This window comes from Nematolebias whitei, chromosome 6, assembly GCF_014905685.2.
Source record: "Nematolebias whitei isolate Nwh7 chromosome 6, NemWhi1, whole genome shotgun sequence".
Taxonomy (NCBI): Eukaryota; Metazoa; Chordata; class Actinopteri; order Cyprinodontiformes; family Rivulidae; genus Nematolebias; species Nematolebias whitei.
In genome coordinates, this window is record NC_056503.1 from 13,078,041 (window position 1) to 13,101,794 (window position 23,754).

Genomic DNA, 23,754 nt, shown 5'->3' on the forward strand with positions numbered 1-23,754 from the left:
ACTGTATTTATACTGTATATATACACATATAGTTTAATTTGATAATTTTAATCATTTGTATTCTTTTTAATCTACCAGAAATTTCAAAATAAATTCTCATCCTGTACTGAAACCTGCTTTAGGGTCTTGCTGCTGCCAATTTGAACCCTACCCACTGGAACCAGTAATGAAACGGGCTATGGAAACACAACGTGTACCATACCGAGCTGAGTCGAACTGTGCTGTACCGGTACTCAGAGGTACTATGGAAAAGGGGCTTTTGTGGTGCATTCTGTCAGAATAAAGCTAAGTTTACTATAAACATGAGCTGAAAGGCATATTTGTTGCTTTTCTATGTAAACTTCTTATCAGAGGTGTTTCTCGTGATTAAATATGCTCTTTACTCAAAAGAACAGACAGCTTTATCGTGGTCTTTATTTTCACCATTCTCTGTTGGAATGATGAAAATAAAAAGCAGACTTGAGAGATAGATAAGGATGAAGGCAGCACTGTAGGTCTGGTGAAGAACAAATAAAATACATTAAAACCAAAACAGAAACCTAAAATTCATAGGCACAAAACATGAAATAATTTAATCACAGCAATTACTTAAAAAAAAGTCCAACGACCATGATATATTTTAATGAAGGTTAAACCAACTGTTTATTCCAAAATCTGTCTTTTAAACTTTTATTTTGTTTTAAAGATTATATTTACTGAACATTTTTATTTCTTTCTATATAGGAAAAGTAAGTAAAAAAAAAATCCCTTAATTTTTAACACAATATTTGTTTTGTTTCAAACATGTTTTATTATTTTTTACTTGTTCAGAGGCATGAGTTAGTCACTTAGTAGCACAGTGGAAATGACTGAGCAATGGGACAACTCGCTCACTAAAGAAGCCTTTTTAATTTTAACCAAGGGGGTTATAAATTATACACATCATTATAGATGGATAATTGTTGTTACAGTCTGTTATGGTATATTTGAAATTTTCTCTTTTCCTCGCATGTCAGGAACTTCTGTTGCTTGCAGACTTCTTTTTAATGTAGTGTTTTTGATTTGGTTTATTCATATTCCCAGTCTGTGCTTCCTCAGCTTCCCTGATGACTTGAAATATTGTTTACCAGTTATGAGTTAAGCTCATAAATGTAAACAACCTTGTTTTTGGGCACCACCTCCGTAGAGGAAAATTAATCAGTCTCTATTTAACCCAAAATGTAAAGTGAACACGAGTTCTTATTGTGTATAAAGGTGATCAAATCAATTAACACACAGATTAAAATAAGCACAGATTCAATTGTGATTTTACACATTTTATTATAAAAATATTAATCTACGATGACTATGAATGGTGAAATATATGCATGATAAAAGATATTGGATATAAATGTCTGAAAGTAAAGGCGTGATTGATTATTAAAGTTATTTGAAACTTGAGGCAGATGTTAGGAGCTAGGAGTGAATATTTCTAAGCAGAACTAGGTTTTAAGTTTACTGATGTAAGTACTGTGATGTTGGGTCACCAGCAAACAGATTAAACCATAAGTTGAAACCATTGGTTGATTCTCCATTTATCTTTCAGATCGAAGGCAATGCGTTCAACATAATTGTATTTCCTCCAGTTATTTAACAGTCAACAATGGTGTACCACAAGGCTCAGTCTTAGGACTCACCCTCTTTAATATCTACATAGGTAATGTAGGTCAGAGCATCCCTGATGCATTCTTACATTTCTATGCTGATGACACAGTTGTTTATTGTCAAGCTAAAACAGTTGCTAAGGTTTTCCAGCTTTTGCAATCTGCTTTCGACATCATCCAGTCAGACTTGTTCTGTCTCAAACTTGTCTTAAAGCCGAAAAAACCAAAGGGATGCTTTTTCAAACAGGAAGTCGGTCCCAGCAGTTCTTCCTCTGATTTTATCCTCAAATGGTGTCCCTATTGAGCTTGTCGATTCCTACAAATATTTGGGTATCTTGGTCGACTCACATCTCTCTTTTAAGCTCCACATGAAAAACCTAGTAAGGAAACTGAAAGTTAAACTGTGTTTCTTTTTCAGAAATAGATCCTGTCTAACTCTGAATGCTAGGAAACTCCTTGTAACTGTGACTTTCCTTCCCTCCATTGATTACGGTGACATTATTTACATGAATGCAGAACAAGAACAAGAACCCTGCAAATGTTGGATGCTGTCTATCATGGTGCACTGAGATTCATAACTGGCTGTGATTATCGTACCCACCACTGCACCCTGTATTCACTGGTTAACTGGACATCATTAACTTTACGCAGACTCTCTCACTGGTATATTTTCATCTTTAAATCACTTCTTGGTCTGTTGCCTTCATACATTTTCTCCTACATGTCACTATGTGAGTGCAGCTACAGCGTGCGCTCTCAGGACATTATTACCTGCAGTGTTCCCTCAGTGTGGACTGAACCAGCCAAAAGGGCCTTCTCCTACTCTGCTCTAATTTCCTGGAATATTTAGCAAAAAGATCTGAAGCTCTTGACCTTGACCTCTCTAAGTGGTTTCAAACATCTGATAAGTTCATGGCAAAAAGCAATGCAGACATGTTCTTGTTTTTAGTTTTCTACACTGCCCCACAACCTAGATGTTTTTTTGCTACTTTTTTTAATTACTATTTTATTTTCACTAGTTAAAAAAAAAAAAAAAAGAAATTGTACGCATCTTTTATGATTGCCTATTTTTGTCTTTTTTGTCTGCTGTTGTCATCACTCTTTGTTAAAATCAGGTCTCTCTTGTAAATGAGTCCCCGAGGCTCAATGGAATTAACCTGTAAAGATTGAATGAATGTGAGTTGTCCAGTTTAAACAGCCTCATGGGATACCAGGCAGGTCGGTGTATCTGGCAGCTCTTAAGTTGAGAAATCTCACAAGTTATTTTGGCTACGGAAGACCGTAATCTCCCCTTTAAACCTGGCTCCATGGATAACTGTCCTGGATTGATCACTCACAGTTGCTCACGCTGGGAAGGTGACTGGCTCTGATCAATGCCAGCCCGGTTCTTGTCAGCCAGACAGGTGTGGCAGGTTCTGCTGAGTTGCTGCGATTCTGGAACTCATCAGCGGCTGACAAAACATGGCGATTATCTTGGTTAAAACTTAGCTTTAAAACTAACTAAACTTGAAAGTTAAAATAAAATTCTAAATTTTAACTACATATTTTCTTCCCGTCTCTCATTTCTCTTGAGACGTTTGCAGAGTAGAGCTGTCATTTCTAACCCGAACTTGGAGCCTGGCCCTGCCTGACCTGGATTTGGATCGGACCGAGCCATAAAAATGTGCTTAATGTGTGGGCCGGGTCGATGTCAGGCTTTTTTATTGCATCAGGGACGTGCGCGGTCGACATTTCCAATTATATACCAACATGGCTTGCCATTAATTCACCTGCTGCACACGGCGGTTTGACCGCACGCTGACCAGCCGGTTGAAAGAGAAAAATAGTTCAGTTAAGCTTCAGATGGACTACTGCCAGCAATCCATCAGCCCAAATGGACGTTCATTCAGCCGCTGCACTCAGCGGACGTGCGCAGCTGATGACCCAAACAGGTGAGATCACAAAATATCCAACATGTCAGAGCAGGGTCCAATGCAGGCAGAAGAAGGGGAAGCATTTAATGTGCTTTGATGGCTCCTCAGCTCTGCTCTTCTGCCCCCTTTACTTAGCCGCACATCCGCCAACCAATAATAATAGTCACTGGTATAAGCAGTCAAAGCTTAATTAAAAATGTCAGTTTTTTGGAGGGTTCGGACCTGTAATTACTGTTAATTAGTCGGATCGGGTGGGGTTCGGAGATGATGGCTGCGGGTGGGGGTCGGGTCGGATTATTTGGACCCAAGTGCAACCCTAGCAGAAGGTAAATGGTAAATGGACTGTACTTATATAGCGCCTTTCTATCTTATTTCAAGATACTCAAAGCACTATACACTACAATCTGTGCCTCATTTACGCATTCATACAGCACTCTACCAGATCTCTACAAAGCTAATTGAACAAATCATTCTAATGAGACTAATCCGAGCTTTATCACATTCATACATCGATGGGACACACATCAGAGGCTATGAGGGGTTCAGTGTCTTGTCCAGGGACACTTTGACATGTGACTGCTGGTGGATTCGAACCCCCAACTTTCGCATTAGAGGACGACTGCACTAACCACTCAGCCACAGCCTTCTCAACTCAACTGAAACAAAACTTTCAGTGTTAACAGACTGATGATTGGTTCACCCATGAGAAATGGGCGTGGCTTTAACTTTCTCACCAATCAGTGTTCAGAATTCGATTTAAGGTGTTTCTTGACTCACCATCTTTGTTTCATGTAAAGAGAATGATCAAAATCTCACATCCTTTTTCTGCCTTAAAAGTTTCCATAAGAAAAACTTATATTATCCTAGAGATTATTACTTAAAACACATAATTTTCCTGAACATTAGCATGGAATGAAACATTAGAAATTACATATTTTAGTTAATATTCCAATAAACATGCAGGTTGACTAGCAATGAGCCTCTGGGACTAATTTACAAGAGAGCCTGATTTTAATAAAGAGGGTTGACAACAGTGGACAACAAAGACAGCAATAGACACTCATAAAGGATGCGTTCATATTTAATTTTTATTTAACAAGTGAAAATAAAATGGTAATTAAAAGGATAATTAAAAGGAAAAGTAGCAAATAAAAACAACTAGGTTGTAAAAGGTGGTGTAGAGAACTAAAAACAAGAACAACAAAGTCCATGCTCAATAATCCAGGTATACAATCCAAATTTTTTCAGTCAGGTCATCTGGACAGTTTTTTTTTTTTTTTGTGCTGAAATGTTTCGCCTTTGATCCGGAAGGCTTCATCAGTCAAGGAAACACAGAACACAAAACTGATTTGTCCCCCAACAGCTTACTCAAAAGTGGAACAAACCAGTTATGTTGGTGATAAGTTGGTCTCTTTGTCACGCCCCCTCCTCCATTGAAGCCTTCCAGATTGAAGGCGAAATGTTTCAGCGGGTCCAGATGACCTGACTGAAAAATGTTAAAAACAAGAACATGTCTGCATTGGTTTTTGCCAGAAACACAACAGATGTTTAAAGCCACTGAGAGAAGTCAAGGTCAAGAGCTTCAGATTTTTTGCAAGATATTCCAGGAAACAGGAGCAGAGTAGGAGAAGGACCTTTTGCCTAGTTCAGTCCGCACTGAGGGGACGCTGCAGGTAATAATGTCCTGAGAACGCACGCTGTAGCTGCACTCACATAGTGACATGTAGGAGAAGATGTATGAAGGCAGCAGACCAAGAAATGATTTAAAGATGAAACTGTACCAGTGAGAGAGTCTATGTGAACATAATGATGACCACTTAATCAGTGGAATACAGGGTGCAGTGGTGGGTACGGTATTTACAGCCAGTTATGAATCTCATTGCACCATGATAGACAGCATCCAACATCTGCAGGGTTCTTGTAGGAGCGTTTATGTAAATAATGTCACCGTAATCAATGGAGGGAAGGAAAGTCACAGATACAAGGCGTTTCCTAGCATTCAGAGTTAGACAGGATCTGTTTCTGAAAAATAAACCCAGTTTCACTTTCAGTTTCCTTACTAGGTTTTCCACGTGGAGCTTAAAAGAGATGTGAGTCGACCAAGATACCCAAATATTTGTAGGAATTGACAAACTCAATAGGGACACCATTTGAGAATAAAATCAGAGTAAGAACTGCTGGGACCAACTTCCTGTTTGAAAAAAAGCATCCTTTGGTTTTGTCGGCGTTTAGTACAAGTTTGAGGCGGAACAAATCTGACTGGATGATGTCGAAATCAGACTGCAAAAGCTGGAAAGCCTTAGCAACTGTTTTAGCTCGACAATAAACAACTTGATGTCATTTCTGATGTTTTAATTGATTAATGTGAAGCACTTTGTAACATTTGTTGAAAGGTGCTATACAAATAAAGTATTATTATACAAAGTATTATTATATAGTCATCAGCATAGAAATGCAAGGATGCATCAGTGATGTTCTGACCTACATTACCTATGTAGATTGTAAAGAGGGTGGGTCCTAAGACTGAGCCTTGTGGTACACCATAGTTGACTATTAAATAACTGGAGGAAGTACCATTATGTTGAACACATTAGAACAAAGATCTCTGTTTCATAAGCAGGCATTGGTTTAGTGAATTCATACTGGGCTTTAAAGGTTAACACAATAACAGCTTTTTATTACGTTAGTGTCAACTTCGAACGTTTGTGAGCTGAGACGAAGAATATTTATAAAATATGATGTCTGTTCCCACAGAATGGACGAATATCTTATTTTAACAGTTTCAAACACAAAACAGTAATGGTGTTTCTCTCTGAGAGGTGGTGTGGTTCTACATATCAAACAACATTTCTGACAGATTAAAATCATAGACATCATGAGGAAATGACACTCAAAGGTCCTTTTTAAGTATTTCTGTGCAATTTAAACTTCATAAACTACACATTCAACCCAACAAACAAATAACAGTAAAAGTTACAAGCACATTTAAATGTCTAATTAAAAAAAGGAACGTATTTTTAAAGAAAATATTTTGAAGCCTTGTTTGTGTAAGTCCTTGTGTTTTGATCGAACACATTTCACGTAGGCCTGTGTTCAAAATGTTTGTTTTGGAGAGAAATTGGAACTGGCACAGGAAAAAGGTCACGAGTCGGACTCCTGTGCTCTCTGTAAACTCTAAACTACACCTGAACGCCTCCTCTAAAGGTTGATGAATTCACTTCCCAGATGTGTGAGTGGCGATAAGAAGCATCAGACTGTAAGTCCTCGAGAGAAAGTTGGTCAGAGGAGTGAAAACTTCACAGAGATTAACAGTAATGAGCTGTGACTCATCCGCACAGAGAACAGACTGTTAGTGACTCTTCAGTTCCCTCACAAGTGTGCGTTCACACGCTCACATCTGTCCGCTGCAGGGAGCTCGACGTGAGCATCATCACTGCGTCTCTGCTTGGTCTCGCTTTCTTTTTCTTCTTGGATTTATAAAAATTTGATCCAAACACACGTTCATCAGAGGCCTGGGCCTGCTCATATTGTTCTCATCAATTGACACAAACTAAAAAACAAAGAAGAGGCAACACGATTATGGGCATGTTAAGTCTGCTCAGTAATCCAGGGACTAAACTCTGTCAGCTTTGTCCTTTTCCACTGCTGGCAAACAAACCAGCAGGATTTCTCTCAGTAGGATCACTCACTGAGGAGAGAAACCAGCGTGAAGGTGCAGTTTAACACCCTGGAGCATTTGATGAGAATAAACTGAATGTAAAGACCAAACACAAGAGAGTGTTTGGGTTTCAATGGATATTCATTCTGTGACAGTTAAATAAATAGATGGACTCTACATTTTATTTAAAACACTAAAACAGCAACTGTAGTAAATATTGGTGTTGAGGGGCTGCCAAGAAGCAGAATGCAAATGTAACTTTATACATATGCTTTCAACTATTGCAACTTAAGACCTTTTTTTGAAAGCAGACTTTCATTTGAAAAAAAAAAAAAAACCTAGAGCAGCTAAATGGACACAATCACACAATATTCACTGATTTTCTTCATAAAAACAAACTTATAATTTTGAGTTTGACTAATAGTTATTTTTGAAGGGCTAATGCAAGTCTTTAGAAATCAGGACAGATGGTGGCCAATTTATAAAGTCAGTCCATAAAGTTTTTTTTTTTTTAAAGATAGAACTATCACAGTTTCGTGATTAATTGACCCTAGATAAAATCTAGTCATCCCTCAGGAACCCAATAGTGAAAGCTGAAACAGAACCAGCATCTCTGTCGTTCCAGCACTAATTTTATATCCTGTCTGGTCATGAATCCATTCATCTTGTTCAATAAATAGACAGTATGTGAACACAGTGACTCCAACTGTTAGACACAGTGGTGTAGTCTGTGTGATACATGGGTATAGAATAGAATAGAATACTTTGTAGAATAGAAACAGCCTTTATTGTCCCACGGATGGGAAATTCAGTGTAACAGCAGCAACAGATAAAAAGATTCACACAAGAAGTTCCTAAAATGTTAAAAACAATAAATAAAGAAATAAGATAAACAATATCAATAATAATGTTCAATATGTATTGGAACATTGATAAGGACAGACTATTTACAGTTCAGTATTACAGGCAGAGTGTGTGTTTTAGCAGAGGTCAGCATGTATTTAATCCTTATTGAGTTTGTTGGGAGCAGTGATGGTTGTAGAGTCTAACAGCTGCTGGGAGGAAGGACCTGCGGTAACGCTCCTTTGTGCATTTAGGACGCAGTAATCTGTCACTGAACGAGCTCTCCAGTTCAGAAACAGCTTCATGCATGGGGTATTCACTAGAAAAGCTTAATAATTTCATTATACACATTTAAAATTGCCCAATGATACATGACATATCATTAGGTACGTGTCACTGATACGTTAAACGGCAGTTAAATACTTCCATAACAACCTATCAGCGTTTGTTTATTACATTTGCTTATCCAGCGAATTATTGTATAATTCTGTACTTACTGCTAAATACTCGAACATGTTTTGCTTTGTTTTATACATTCTATAATATGTTTAATACAAAGCCAACTGTTGTACAAAGTTTGTTGTTCATTTATTCAAATATAAGCATCAAAGAACTGTGGAAATGTTCAATATGTTTAAAAATCTAAATAAATTAATGATTACATTGTACTAACCGGTGTACTTTGGTTTCTAAGCACAGTATACCCACTACAAAAATGTAGACTACACAACTGGTTAGACAGCTACAGGAAGTTAAAAAAAAATATTTAAATCATAGATTTCTTGTCATGAAAACTTAAATGTAACTGAGAACCAGGACTGATCATTGCAATTGGAATGAATCATTCCTGTTACAACATATGACACAACGATGATGATGATGATGATGATGGTGATGCAACATACTTTTAGCTCCTGATGGAAAAGCTCATGTTAAAAATATCTTGACATATGATGGTACTACTGTTCGTATTAGCTAAACAGACCCAATCTGGGGTACTTAAACTCAATCCCCCAGCCAACTCTGTCCATTATTCTCCCTCTTTGTACAAAGTACTAGTTGATATTATTAAAGTGAAAGCACCTCCATAAAGATTCTGGTTTTAGAGGATTGTAGCCATGAATAAAGACAAACACAAGGAGCTAAAAAACAAAAACCATTAAACTTTAAGATTTAGACTGATGAGACAGAGGACAGGTGAAACTGGGTGTGGCAGGTGACTGGAAAAGTACTGACTGAAGGAGAAGGGGTTGATTGAAACGAACACAAAGACGATTCAGATGAAAACACAAGAAACTGAACTAAACACCAGAATCATAAAACACAGAAAACAAACATGATAACTAAAGAAAACAAACCATAAACAAAGAACTCCCACAACCTAACCAAAAGCCCAGATCCTTACACTCATTAATTCTGGTACAGCTTGGGTTAATATAAAAGCTAAAAAAAGTAATTTGGTGTCCGAAGACAAGCCGATGCAGCGGTGCCTGTAGATGATTAGCTCTGGATAACCACTGGTTCCAAAACACCCATTCATTCAACCTTTTATTTACACAAGTTAATCACACTGAGTCTCAGGGAGTCATTTACAAGAGAGACCTGATTCTACCAGAGTGATGACAACAGTGGACAACAAAGACAAAACAGACAATCATAAAAGGATGCATACAAATTGAGAATAACAAGTAAAAATAAAATATAAAAATATGTAACAAAAAACAGCTAGGTTGTAAGGTGATGTAGAAAACTAAAAACAAGAACATGTACCATTAAGCCATTCGACTGTCATTCAAACTTCCTGCTACTTCTCATCAGGAAATATAAAACTTCATTCAAATAAATACATATTTTTGTACAATTGTGTTTATGAAATTACTCTTCAGCTCAATATTTTGTACTAAATGGTATATTTGTCTTGAAAACATCTAAGAAACATCAGCTAGAGTTCAGTGTGCTCAGACTGCACAGCTAAACCTGCTGTCCAGTACAAACAATACTGTGACAAATTCATTTAATAGATGCATATAAGAAGAAAAAAAACTGCAAAGGGCAGTTTTGCATTCTTCCATAATAAACTCTCTTAAAGTGTTGTGCTTCTTGACATTTTGTGTTTTCACTCTAAAAACTGTCATGTGTCAGATAAGTCAGAGAAAACGTTGAGGACAAGAGAGATAAAGTAAAAAAAAAAACGTTTTCCTTCTCTGACTCTTCCTTGTTTTCTCTGTTTATGTGTTTTCTGTTGTCTGTTTCCTTCATTATCTCAGTTTTTCATGGACCCCTGTGCCAGCAGCCCCTGTCTCCATGGTAACTGCAGCCGGAGCGATGGTGGGGAGGACGGGGAGTCGGCGTACATGTGCGAGTGCACCGAAGGCTACGAGGGAGAGAGGTGTGATCAGATCCTATTAGACCTGCCGCCCGCTGACTGGGACCCTGCCACCCCCTCTGCTCCCGAACCAGCAACCCCAGCAACTTCCACGACAACAGCCACCACTCAGCCACAGCCACCAACCACAGTCCCAACAACCACAACCACACCGGCACCTCCAACCCTGCAGCCGTGGCAACCTAAACCGGGACAGAGGCTGCTTGTCGTACCATGGGAGGCAGACAGAGTGAGAACTTCTCCAGGAAATCTAAACTGTGGTGAATTTATCCTCCAAATGTGTGAGGAGCTCATGCTGTGTGATGATGTGTGGGTTTCAGGTGATGGAGGGTCTGCACTGTGTGAGCCCTGAGCTGTGTGAGCTGACATCAGGAACGCTCACTCTGTCCGTGGAGGTGCCTGAAGAGACTGCTGTGAAGTAAGAACACATTCAGAACCATCCTCTTCATGCAGCGATGGAGGAAAAATGAACTCTTTGCCTGGTTTCACACAGTTTATTTCGTTAAATCGATTTTGGAAACGACTGATTAACATTTCCCCGTGGGTTCAAAAACCAAACAAAAACTTTTCAGTGGCTGTTTGCAGCAAGTCAGAAAGTTTGTAGTGATTTGATTGGATTCACTCAGGAGCATAAACTCAAAATGATTTGAACTAGAACCCCTGCATGACTGCTGACCTCTTATCACTCATTTTGAGAAACTGAGGTCTTTGGGCAGTTTTCTATTCTATCTTCAAATCAGTGTTCCTGAATTCAAAAGCAAGAAGTAGACCATCCATCCATCCATTATCTTTACCCGCTTGTTCCATTTTGGGTCACGGGGGTCGCTGGTGCCCATGTCCAGCAATCACTGTGCGAGGGGCGGGGTACACCCTGGACGGGTCGCAAGTCCATCACAGGGCCACATAGAGACAAACGAGACAAACAACCATTCACTCTCTCACTCACACCTAGGGACACTTAGAGTTACCAGTCAGCCTAACATGCATGTTTTTGGTCTGTGGGAGGAAACCGGAGCACCCGGAGAAAACCCACGCATGCACAGAGAGAACATGCAAACTCCACCCAGAAAGGCCCCTGGACCGGGGTTTGAACCAGGGACCTGCTCGCTGAGAGGCAGCAGCTCTACCAGTTGCGCCACCGTGCTGCCCAAGAAGTAGACCCTGTAATGTAAAAGTCCAAAAAAGCCGAACTCTCAGTGCCACAATCCATAAATGGACAAAATTCTTCAGCTAAACACAGACCAGTCTACTTCACCGTGTCCCACAATGCAATGCCCTGAACCCACAACTATGGAGACAACGGGCACCTCTTAAACAAAATACAACTCAGTTGTACCAAACCCAACCTTGTACATCTAAAAAATTAAAATATTGTGAAAAAGCTAATTTTTTATGTCAATCATTCCAGAAAGTCTTCTTCTTTCAGCTGTTCCCTCTTCAGGGTCTCCACAGCAAGTTATCCTCCTCCATCTCTGTCCTCTGCATCCTCTGTCCTCACTCCATCTACCTCCATGTCCTCTCTAACTGCATCCATATTTCTCCTCTTTGTGTTTTTCCTGGCAGCTGCATTTCTAACATACTTCTACCAGTATACCCACTGTCCCTCCTCTGGACATGTTCAAACCATCTCAATCTGGTCTCTCTAACTTTATCTCCCAGTTGTTCAACCAGTGCTGTACCTCTGATGATCTCATTCCTAATCTTATCCATTCTTGTCACTTGTAAGGAGAACCTCAACATCTTCATTTCTGCCACTTCCAGTTCTGTCTCCTGTCTTTGTGTCCATGTCTCTGTCTCCAGACCATATGATACAGCTGGTCTCACCACTGTCTTGCAAACTTGACTTTTGACCTTTGCTGGCACCCTTTGGTCACAAATCCCTCCTGAAACTTTTCTCCATCTACTCCATCCTGCCTGGACTCTCTTCTTCACCTCTTTACCACACTCCCTGTTTTCCTGGACAGTGGACCCCAGTCCTTGAAGTCCTGCACCTTTGTGACCTCTGCTCCTTGTGGCCTCACTGTTCCACCGGCCTCTTACAACAACTGACTTTCAGTCCTCTTCGTTTCTCTTCCAGTTACATTCTCAGTGAATAGTTGTGACATAATTACCACTGAGTGTGGTCCTTTCATTGTGGGGAACAGTAAAAACACACATTAACCCTCGCTGATTATTAAGTTTCAGTTTGGAAAGATACTAAACACCAAGCCTGTACTACCAGAGAAGTTTCATAAAAATCACCTTTCACATTTACAGATATTTGGTTGAAAGTTAGTGTAGCAGTAGCAGAGAGTAATCTTGCTCCCATTCTCTTAAAGTGCTAACAGATCTTGTGAGATCTTCAATGTCTCACGAGTTCATGTGTAATTTACAAAGTTTGACTAAAACAACTCTCTTCATATGATTTTAGTTCAATGCTCTGTCATAAAAAGGTGCTGGTGAGAATGATTCCCTGTAAGTTTTATTCTAAGAGCCGCGTTGTTCTAAAACAGTGCCACAGTTGCTTGTAAATAGGAGTCAATGAATTATGCATACACGAACAAGGTCAATGTTGGACGCCCTTGAAGCTGTTCTCATTATGGATGAGTGGCACGGCAGCGCTCCGGTGACGATGGCAGACAAGGAGCTACGAGCTGCGTGTTCATCAGCCTCCGCTGCTTTGTTTTCACACTGTATAATTACACACAGTACCTGAACGCACACTGACATGCAGCTCGCGCAGGAGACAAACCCACATGCAGCACCACGGTGGCACTGAAGTGATCCACAAGTGACATCTGTTTAGAAACGCTCACATAAGTTATGAGGTTGAAGAGGGTGAGACACAAGAGAGCGATCAATCCAGAACGATCCATAAATCAAAGCCCAACATAAATAAAACACAAGCCAATTACAGACACGCCACACGGCTCCTTTAGAGAAGGAGCTGAAGTCCTCCCAAAGAAAACTCCTTTCAGCTTCAAGTAGCCAAACCAGCAGATTAATATTTCACTCACAGTCTCAGCTTCAGGCTTCACTCTCTCTTCACTGCAGCACTTTTGGACGCATCGATCCACCTGTGATCCGCTACTGCAAGTGGGCAAATGTAGCGACCATCTTTTTATTTCTATCAAAATCTCATGGCAAACCATTACTTTCTGAGGCCAGCTATTTGATTTTGTTGGGTCAAAAACAAAACGATCTCCCATTATTAGTCCTCGTTTCCTCTGTAAGGTCCATTCAGCCACATGAAGTACTGTTCAGCTCACGGTGCTTTTAGTGTGTAATTACTCATTAGAACAAATGCACAGCAGCAAGAGGTGAGAGGATAATAACTGGTTGTTTTATTTGTTTTAGGTAATGTGGGAAAAATTAATTCTGAGTGGGAGTTGGGTTGGAGGGGCTTTCTATGTCATTTAAGGTCTACACACGGAAGCTGCAGAGCATCTTCCTCACAGCCAACCGGATAAACTCTGTGTCACCGTCGGTCTTACGTGAAGGTTGTCTGTGAGCAGATCCAGGTCGGGGCGACAGGCTGGCACAGTTGGTAGAGCTGTTGCCTCTCACAAGGTTGCTGGTTCAAATCCTGGCCAGTGGCTTTTCTTGGTGGTTTGCATGTTCTCTCCGTGCATGCGTGGGTTTTCTCCAGGTACTCCGGTTTCCTCCCACAGACCAAACCAGACATGTTAGTCTGATTGGTAACTCTAAATTGTCCCTAGGTGTGAGTGAGAGAGTGAATGGTTGTTTGTCTCGTTTGTCTCTATGTGTCCCTGTGATGGACTTGCAACCCGTCCAGGGTGTACCCCGCCCCTCGCACAGTGATTGCTGGACATGGGCACTGGCGACTCCCATGACCCAAAATGGAAGAAGCGGGTAAAAGATAATGGATGGATGGATGGAAATATAGGGGAAGCCTATATATGAACTTTTTTCAAGTGGGCGCGGCTTATAGTTGGGTGCCCTTAGTAGTCTGGAAATTACAGTAGTCCAAATTAGTGTAAAAAGATAATTTTTTCTATATTTAATAAACCGTCAGGTCAAATACATGAATTTTCTACTCTCAAGGCTTGTTTAGAGTAAAATAAAAAAGGGAATAACATGACAAGAATAACATTTCTAGGTAGAGAATATGCAGAGACAAACTGACATTTTACCTTCTCATCTTATGGCTTGTTTAAATTTATTGTTTTTTTTTTTTTTTACAAAAAATAGAAGACGTTTATCATCAGGCAGAGCCCAACCAGTGCAGCAAACACACAAAACATCTATAAAAAGAAAAGAAAGGATAACACCGAAATAAATGACAAAAACATAAATCTGCAAATAAATTCCCCTAAAACAAAAACAACACAAGAAAATGGATTTGAAAAATAAAATTACAGCTATTTCCTTAAGATAATCTGGGTCATTTTGAACAGAAATATCACATTTTTCTTTGCTGGAAAATCCTAGTACTGTAATGCAAAAATGGTGGTGATGTAAAGTTTTTTAAAGTAGTGTTTGGATAATCTGCTATAAATGTTTCTGTAAAGCAACAATATACTTTGGTGATAAACTAGCTCATCTGAAACAAATTATTTCATCAAACTGAGAACAATGAAAAAGCTATCTCAACAAAAGATTATTATTATTGTTTCCAGTCTTTGCGCAAAACACTCCAAATTCTGAACCATCTCTGTCGATTGGCTTGAAACAACTGGCTAAAATGGAGGTGTAGAGGTTACAATAGCACACAACGGTTCAAACTCATTCCTCAGGGGATAGTAGCACTAGATATTCAAAATAATAAGTGGGTATGAGGAATGCACATCTAGCAGTTATTATATTCACTGTTTTTGCTTCAGTATAATCCATTATTCACACTCTGATGGCTGCAAATCTGCTGCGTAAGCTGAAAATACAACTGGGTAGAAAATGTGGATCATAATGAGAATAAACTTGTTTCGAGCTAATATTTTTGCAAAACCCATGATTAAAAAAATTTTTAGTTTCTATTTACTTTACCTTTCTACTGTTTCATCTCCTTGATGACTTATCTCCCTTGTTTATGTTGTCGATTCCATCCCTGCAGGGTGGTGGTGAACGCCAGCGGAGCACCGGTGCTGTGGTGCGTGAGTGAGGATGGTTTCCTCCGCTCCTCAATTCTGAACGGCACCACCATGTGGTTTCTGCAGGCCCCTGATGGACTGGTGGTGCCAGACAAGCTGCTGCCTCTGGGACAGAACTACTTCCTCAGTGAGCCTCTATTTTATAAGTAAAAAGAGCAAAATGTGCAATCTACTACAGAATGGCTGCAGTCACTGTAGTCATTGGTTGACACGGAGCATTTAATTCCTTATGAAAGTTTTATTTTGAAAGTAAGACATCTGTATAGCACTGTAAAAAGGTTTAAGGCAGTTGCGAAATAAACTAGACTTTACAAAAAACACAAAGAACCAAAAATGTCCATTAGCATTAAAAAGTGTGGTAACAAAAGAAAATCTATCAAAACAATATTTGACATGATCTGAACAGTATCGGGTTTTTTTTCTCCACACACTTGTTGACATTTTTTTGGAGGAACTCATCAGATATGTTGCTTCAGACTTCTTGAAGAACAATCCACAGGTCTTCCTGTGGAAGTTTCTGCTCCCATTCTTTTATCTCTTCAAGTGAGCCCAGAGATATTAATGACGTCGAAGTCAGAGCAAAGTGTGAGCGATCCCTTCACTGTCAAGACTCCTTGTCCTTTATCACACTAAAAAATGGTTCTTGATGACATTGGTTGTGTGTTTGGGTTCAGATTCCTGATGCAGGATAAGTATGGAGACAGTCATCCTCCCAGAGGGTGCCTCATGATAGAGAAGTTTTGGCTTGTATTTTATTTGCACTGAGGACACTCTCAGTTCAAACCAAGTCCCCATCTGCAATTCCAAGGAACATTCCCAAGGAACCGCCTTTTACAAGGTTTCTTTCAAGGACCCTTGTAAGGATTCTCCACCAAGATACATTTCTGTCTGTACACACTCATTGTTGTATTACTCTACACTTCTTTGGCAAACTGCTCTCTGCTGAAGTCAAATATTTAAATCTTTGCCTCACCAGTCCAGAACCCTTGCTAACATTTTTCTGCGTACCTGTACGTGCAATATACTTATCTGGTAAATACCTGTTACATTGTGCATGCACCTGTTTGTAACAGGTAACATAACAGACATACATTAAAATACTAGGTAGCTAGCACTGAGTATACACCTGGTGCATACTTTCCAGGGTACAGGGTACATACCTGGTATGCACTGGTATTTAAGTAATGTATATTTATTTGGTGTTTACCTGGTAGATACCAACTACTTAATAGGTATGTACTCAATACTTACAAGATACATACCTGGTACTTATTTAGTATAGTATGCCCTAGGTAAGTACCAGGTACAAAGTACTAATCGAGCTACACCATGTACTGATACCACTGTGTACTGATACCAACTTCATTCATTCTTCTCACGCATGTGGAAAGAGAATTGAACAGTTGCATCTCTGTGTGTCAGAAATATATGTTTAGTATTTTTGGCCACATTTTTTGCAGATATTTAATCTGTATTTGAGCCTCAGACTGTGCATTTACGTCACAAGTGCCAGAGACGACTGTATGAGCTGTATCACGTTCAGGGGTGGGCATGCGGGGATGTCATTAACCTTTTTGTCTGTGCTCCATACCTGAAGCTGTTTTTACAAACTTCCTGTCTGACTGCTGACCTTCATCTGTTTTACCACTGTGGCAGCTGCATTACAAAGGGAATGACATTGGTGAGTTAAACTAGAAGGAGAAAGAATAATTTAGGGTGGGAGGACGAGAGAGAGATGGGGCTGGGGTGAGGTAGATAAAGCGGGGATGGTGAAGAAGAAATGAGAAGGCAGGACGGGATTAGAGGGAAGGACGGAGAGACAAAGGACGCAGAAGAAGAGGAAAAACAAAGGTCAAATTGTGAGGCAGATTATTTTGTTGGGAAGGTTTCAGCTCAATCAAGCACGATGAATATTTGCAAAAAGAGCAACCTCCTGTGATCAGTTTGCTGTGTTTTCTTTTCTTAGCCATTTACTTTCAATGTCTGAAAGAGCAATGACTCTGCAGGTCCGACTTTTGATGTCACTGGGGAGATGATGATTTAATCAAGGGAATAAACGACTCAACTGCTTTGATTGGTCGGCAAGTTTACGTCATTGCTGTCTTCACTGTTGGGCTCAAATCAGGGTCCTAAAACCAGCCTGGTGGACCTTTCAAGCGGGACTGACAACATTTAAAAAAAGAAACATGTATTTTAAAGATCCAGGGTGAGGCAGCACATAAACACACTGTATTTTACAACTATGAAGCTCAACCACTTCTTCTGTCCAACACTTCATGACAAAAACCTTTGTTTTTAGAAGAGCGACAACTTACATGACCACATATAAATATAAACGTACATAAAAAACTTCCCCTCCCTCTCGTGTTGTAGGTGTGATGCGTGTGGGCACCCCCACAGCCCCCGAGGTCACCCTGCGTCTCAACCTGACGGTGAAGGCCAGCAGCTGCGTGGAGCCCGGCAGCAGCTTCAGTGACCCTCAGTGTTCTGGGAAAGGAAAATGTGTCACGCAGCCCTCGGAGGTGAGCGAATTCTAATTCAAACCCTTTTTATCAACTTGACCCGATACTTACAACACAAAATCAGAATCAGAATAAGCTTTATTATCACTGCACCGTAGTTGTAAAGGGAAACAAAGTTCTCTACTCCTCTCCCCTGCCCGGATCGTTTGCTTGGAAGGAACACACGTTTGTGTCAGAATTAAACATCTTTATTCTTACAGACTTCAAAATGCGTGAACAAGAGAGAATTGTATAAATATAAATATTACCTGACATCGAGGGACCCTCTGTACAGTTCTCACGTGTCTCAAGTTTCTTCCAACATTTATAGACTGTTTTCTCCACCCAGTGACATTTCTTGTTTTCAATTCCTGTCCAATAAACACCTTACAGACTCTCTGAAGTCCCTGTCTGATCTATCAGACACACATTAGCTGTCCTCTCTTTCCACTGAGTATATGACCCATAATCAGCACCAAGCCACACATAATCTTACAAAGACTGCGAGACTCTGATTATCCCCTCGGCAACTTGTTACATTATCAAGTCTTACAAAAGTCATTCTGACCTATTAAGCTACTCATCATTACTTATTTTATAATTCCCACACATACTCAAATGATGTGAACTATAATTTAACGTCAGTTACCTGAGAAAGAACTTTTTTGATGTTTTGTTTGTCATTAAAGGCCTCATTAGAAATAAGTCACTATTTTCCTACTGACATCAGACAGTGTCATGGTTTGATTTTAAAGTTAGCAGTCCTTGAAAATATTTTATTTATTGGCTTATGGCCACATCTAACAGAAATTCTAGCAATCTTTATATGATATATTTTCCATAATTCATAATTAAACCTTATATTCACTAATCCATATTATGTTATTTCCCACCATTTATCATCAGTTTATTGGATTCCCAACATAGTACAGAACAGTGAGGTTATGTTGGGACAGTCGTCCGAAAGATCGGCGGAGTGCCGCCCCTTATTCTTTAATTAGAAAAGAGGAAAGACCATGAGGATAAGATATTTAAAAAAAAGATCTCTTCATACCTTGTCCTTATCAGGACACGATTCAAGACATTTAAAAAAACTCTACAAAAAAACACATTTATAAACACATTACATATGCATTTGACAACAAGACAGTGAGATTTGTCCATGAAGCACTTCCAGATAGACCATAGTCCTGATAAGATGTTGGTGTCAGTCGATACAGCTCTGATGAGCGTTCACAGAAGTTCTCGGGGGTAGTGGATAAAGCAGAGCCTTCCTTAGTTTACACATATCCCAAGAGGAGAAATTTGATAAGTTGGCCTGCTTCAAGGACTAACAGGGGAGTCAGATTCAGATAAGCCACAGTTGTTGATTTCTTTTCAGGCCGACTGTTGTTTCTTGTCAGCCTTGAGTTCTGCTGGTACTTTCAATGATCTAAAATGGCCAGATCTGTGGGCATTCCACTGGTCCGTGCTTATTAGCTCCCTCTAAGGTCGTCCACAACATGCTGGCGAGTCCCAGAAGCTGCAAGTGGCCTGCGATTCTCACAAATTGCTTCCGTTTTACGGTTGAGCTCGTAAATCAGCTGATTTTGAGTGCTCGGAGCACAAGCCCAACCTTCACATACGCTCAGCAGCTTTGCCATGGCAAAAACTGCTGCCACCAACTTCTTTAATAGCCGGTAACATAGGAATCCACCGATGCCAAAAAGCAGAAACCAGCTGTCATGATTTCAACGATATAAACATCTTCCGTGTACTCCCGAGACAATACGGAAAGGCACATCAACTTCCAATCTCCTCACGGACCCATGACATACCCTGCCGCTTGCGTCTCAGCGGGGCATGAGGGTTCTCCAGGACCTTGTCGCTTGGTTGAACATTTTTTATCAATTGCATTGAAAGTCCAGCTGAACAGATCCATGACAGAAATTTATGACTAGTCAATTAAACTGTTACAAAAGTAAATCAAATATATAACTGACTGTTTTTGACTGTATAGTTCTAGACTACACATACAAGGACAGCACAGTGCAAATTTTAAACCACAAAGGTGAAATACATTAGTTTTCACATTCAGACAGGTGTTCAACCTTGATTTTTTTTACGTATTTAAACTTGAATCGTAATTAATAATATTTTATGAGAACTGAGTGCTGCTTTGACTGTTAATGTTGCCAAAAAGTACAGTGCCTGTATTTATTTTATTTTTTTAAATAAGTTAAGTTTATTCTATGCAGGGTAAAGATAAAAAAGGTATTAAAGGAAGTAATGAAGCACATTTAAAAATGTCCAAAAAGTAATTTTCATGGACACCACTTTGAAATCGAAATAAACTGTTTGAAACAACTGTTTTACTTTGCATTTAAAAAGAGTGTAAATTACAAGTACAAATTTGGCAATGCAGTATTCTAAAATGTTAATTGTGTAATTGGAAACTGTCAGTATTTCAAAATTGTGTCTGTTTGTTACACTTTTCTATTTGCTTTGCTTTTATCATTATTTGGCTTTATACCTCAAAAACACACACAGATGCAGAAAAGACAAGCTTAATCCAGTTCTAAGTATTGTTGATGCATGAGATACATGACTAAAGTCATGTCAGGGCAGCATACAAAGATGTAACAAGTTCAAATCAAAGCACTTTTTTAAAAGTTTATTATAAAATGTAAATTGGTAAAAAATTCTATGTAGCAGATCAAGTTGAAACTTCACTTCTGCACATATATATATATATATATATATATATATATATATACATACATACATATATACATACTTACATACATACATTCATACATATAGTGGGAAATCTTATTTAAATTCCAATTAACAGAAAATGAACAATAAAAAAAGTTTAATGCCCATGTTTATAAAAGGATTTGGGTTTTATACCCCTGAAGGTAAAGCTAATGAGCAAGCCCTAAAGGTTAATAAATATCTTTATCAGATGAGGACCGTGTTCTGTGTCTTTAAGCAGGTCGTGATTTAAATAAACATGTTTTTCTTCTTCAGTTTTTGACGATAACGCATCTGTTAGATGAGAAAATTAGAATGTGCCACAGATTCTTGTAAGCGACGTGTCCTGTCACTGAATTCCTTTACAGCCATCAAACTCATCATTTCAGTTTCACCCCCCCGCCCTTTTTTTTTTCTGATGTTGTTGCACTGAATTCTGCGAACCCCGTGTGCGATTCTTACCTGCAGAGCACCTTCTTCTGCGAGTGTGAGGACGGCTTCACGGGGATTTTTTGTGAGGAGTTTGACGCCTGCCACCGCAGACCCTGCCGCAACAACGGCACCTGTGCTGATGTCAGACAAGGAGGAGAAGGGAACAATTTCACGTGCACCTGTCAGCCAGGTGGGTTTGTGCTCACGGCGAGCAGAGCTTCATGATTTACATATCCTCCAGGAGCAATTTGTGATAAGTTGGCCTTATCAAGGCCAAACGGGGGAGCCAGTTTCAGATAAACATCGATTGTTTGGGGACTGGCTGACTCTACTGATTTCATGTCTGCCTTCATAGTTTCTGCTGGTACACTCGATGGTGAATCCAAACAGCCATATTTGTGGTCATTCCACCAGTTCATGCTTGTAGCCTTCTCCAAGGTAGATTCTTTCATGCCAGCGAGTTCTAGGAGCCACAAGTGGCCTGCGATTATCAAAAATTGTGTCCAGCCTACGATTTAGCTCGCAATGCATCTGAGTCTGAGCACTCGAAGCACGGTGCAATCTTTCTTATAAGGCAGGCAGCCTCACCATCGCCAAAACTGCTGCCGACGTCTTCCTAATTTTCTGATATCCCAGGTACTCGCCGATTCCAAAAAGCAGAAACCCTGTTATCATAAATTCAATTATCTACGTGTCTTCAATGTCCTCAACGGACAATACAGACAGGCACATCATCTTCCATACACCCCAGGAATCTATGATATATCCAGCTGCATGTGTCCCTTCAGGGCATGAGGGTTCTCCTTCACCCTGTCTCCTCGTCGAGAAAATTGTATCAATTGTGTTGAGAGACCAGCTGACCAGATCCATAATAAGTTACGATTTGGAAGATATGTAAAGAGAGACTCTGAGAGATTCACAGGACAAGAGCAAAAGAAGGAGGGAGACAGAAGAGGGAAAGAAAGTGTCCGTCTTCATCGAGAGCAAGTCAGAAAAAAAACAAGATCTGTTCCTAAAACTTTGCCATTAACCACAGAAGTCAACAGGTCTGCTTGTTAGCAAAATGTCTCGTGAATCCCTTGACAAATTTTAATGAAACTTTCAGGAAGAGTTAATTGGAAATAGTTATCTTTTGGGGCTAACTTGATTTAATATGGCCCCCACAGTCTCTTCGAACACACAAGATTGCTTATAACTCAGTAAATTTTGCAGATACAGCATTTGCTCTTTGATTTGGAAGTATCTGCGTGATATTCCCAACACATACTCTGAGCACTCGTAGATTGTGCAACATATTTGATAACACTTTGGCTTATAAGTTGGTTCAAGATGCCTTTCAGTGACTTTTTAGTACCAGACTGAAAATGAGCCAAAAATGAGCCAAAGTTTAAGTTCAACTTTTGAAAGACCTTCAGAAAATCCAACAAACTCATAACCAAGACCACTGATTTTAAGCTTCTATATTCATACCCATCTGCTCATAAGAGACTCATGTTCAGGCTGCTGTTTATTATTGTTTAAAAAGTGATAATTAACAATTTATATCCAGCCCCATATCACTACAAGAATATATATTAGATCCGTGTATACTGCTTCTTGTTTTATACTTTATATTTATGCTATTTTTGGATGTAACTGGGACCTTGAAAACACAGTTTTGTTCCACCTCATGTACCACATGTGATGCGAATGATAATAAAGAACCTTGAACCTTGATTACAAAAAGGTTTGGCTCAATGAAAGCGAAATATTAAACAACTAGGGATGACTCAAGACTTTTGCACAGCAGTGTTGGTCATTTGAGAGTAGACATTTATTATAGCTGATACAAACATCCAAAATACCCAAACTGGTTGGTATTTTGCTCAGATATTCTGGTGTGTGTGCAGGTTATGAGGGGGAGCGCTGCCAGCTGCAGGTTGACCACTGCCTCTCTGAGCCCTGCAGACATGGAGCCACCTGCTTCAGCAGCCTGGCAGGACCCCGGTGCTACTGTCCCGAAGGTAAAGATGCATCGTCATTCAGAAAACAATTATTGTTCTGCAAATTACCCACAACACATGCAACAACTCCTGTTTCTATTGTCTTTATGGTAAAAACACACACTTTTATAAATAGCACCCATTATCTGTATATTTATTGCTCACCATAGAAAAGCAGAAGTGTGATCATGTAATTGCCCATGTCTGTGTGTGCATGTGTTGGTTTGTATGTCTGATAACAACATATATCTTATATAACTTGATTCAAGATGGCTGCTACAGCCAACTGACATTAGCAAACACAAAAATATCTACTGGTATATCTGTGAGTCTGTCAGATACTAAGTTCAGACTTGGTGTGGAAGTAGCTGAGAGTCATCCCCAATATATACTTTGTGTAACATTTTTGCTTAAAATTTGTCATAAGCTGTTGGAATTAACCTTTTCTCTGTGTTAGCAAAATATCTCATGAACTACTGGATGAATTTTAATGAAACTTTCTCAAAGTAATCATCTGATGTACGTCTACAGCTGATTAACTTTTGAGTTAACCCCATTCAACTTTAACAAACAAAAGATTGGCTGTAACTTTGT

General features: G+C 39.5%; 1 protein-coding gene across 1 annotated transcript in view; it reads left to right on the forward strand.

Annotated features, from left to right (window-relative positions):
• The window catches only part of dner (delta/notch-like EGF repeat containing), a 111,088-nt gene that overhangs the window by 55,153 nt on the left and 32,181 nt on the right, over window positions 1-23,754 (forward strand). The window contains exons 2-7 of the mRNA XM_037678493.1: window positions 10,304-10,651; window positions 10,743-10,840; window positions 15,473-15,636; window positions 17,883-18,031; window positions 21,215-21,368; window positions 23,068-23,181. Coding sequence (XP_037534421.1) covers window positions 10,304-10,651; window positions 10,743-10,840; window positions 15,473-15,636; window positions 17,883-18,031; window positions 21,215-21,368; window positions 23,068-23,181 — 1,027 coding nt within the window. The remainder of the gene's footprint in view (window positions 1-10,303; window positions 10,652-10,742; window positions 10,841-15,472; window positions 15,637-17,882; window positions 18,032-21,214; window positions 21,369-23,067; window positions 23,182-23,754) is intronic.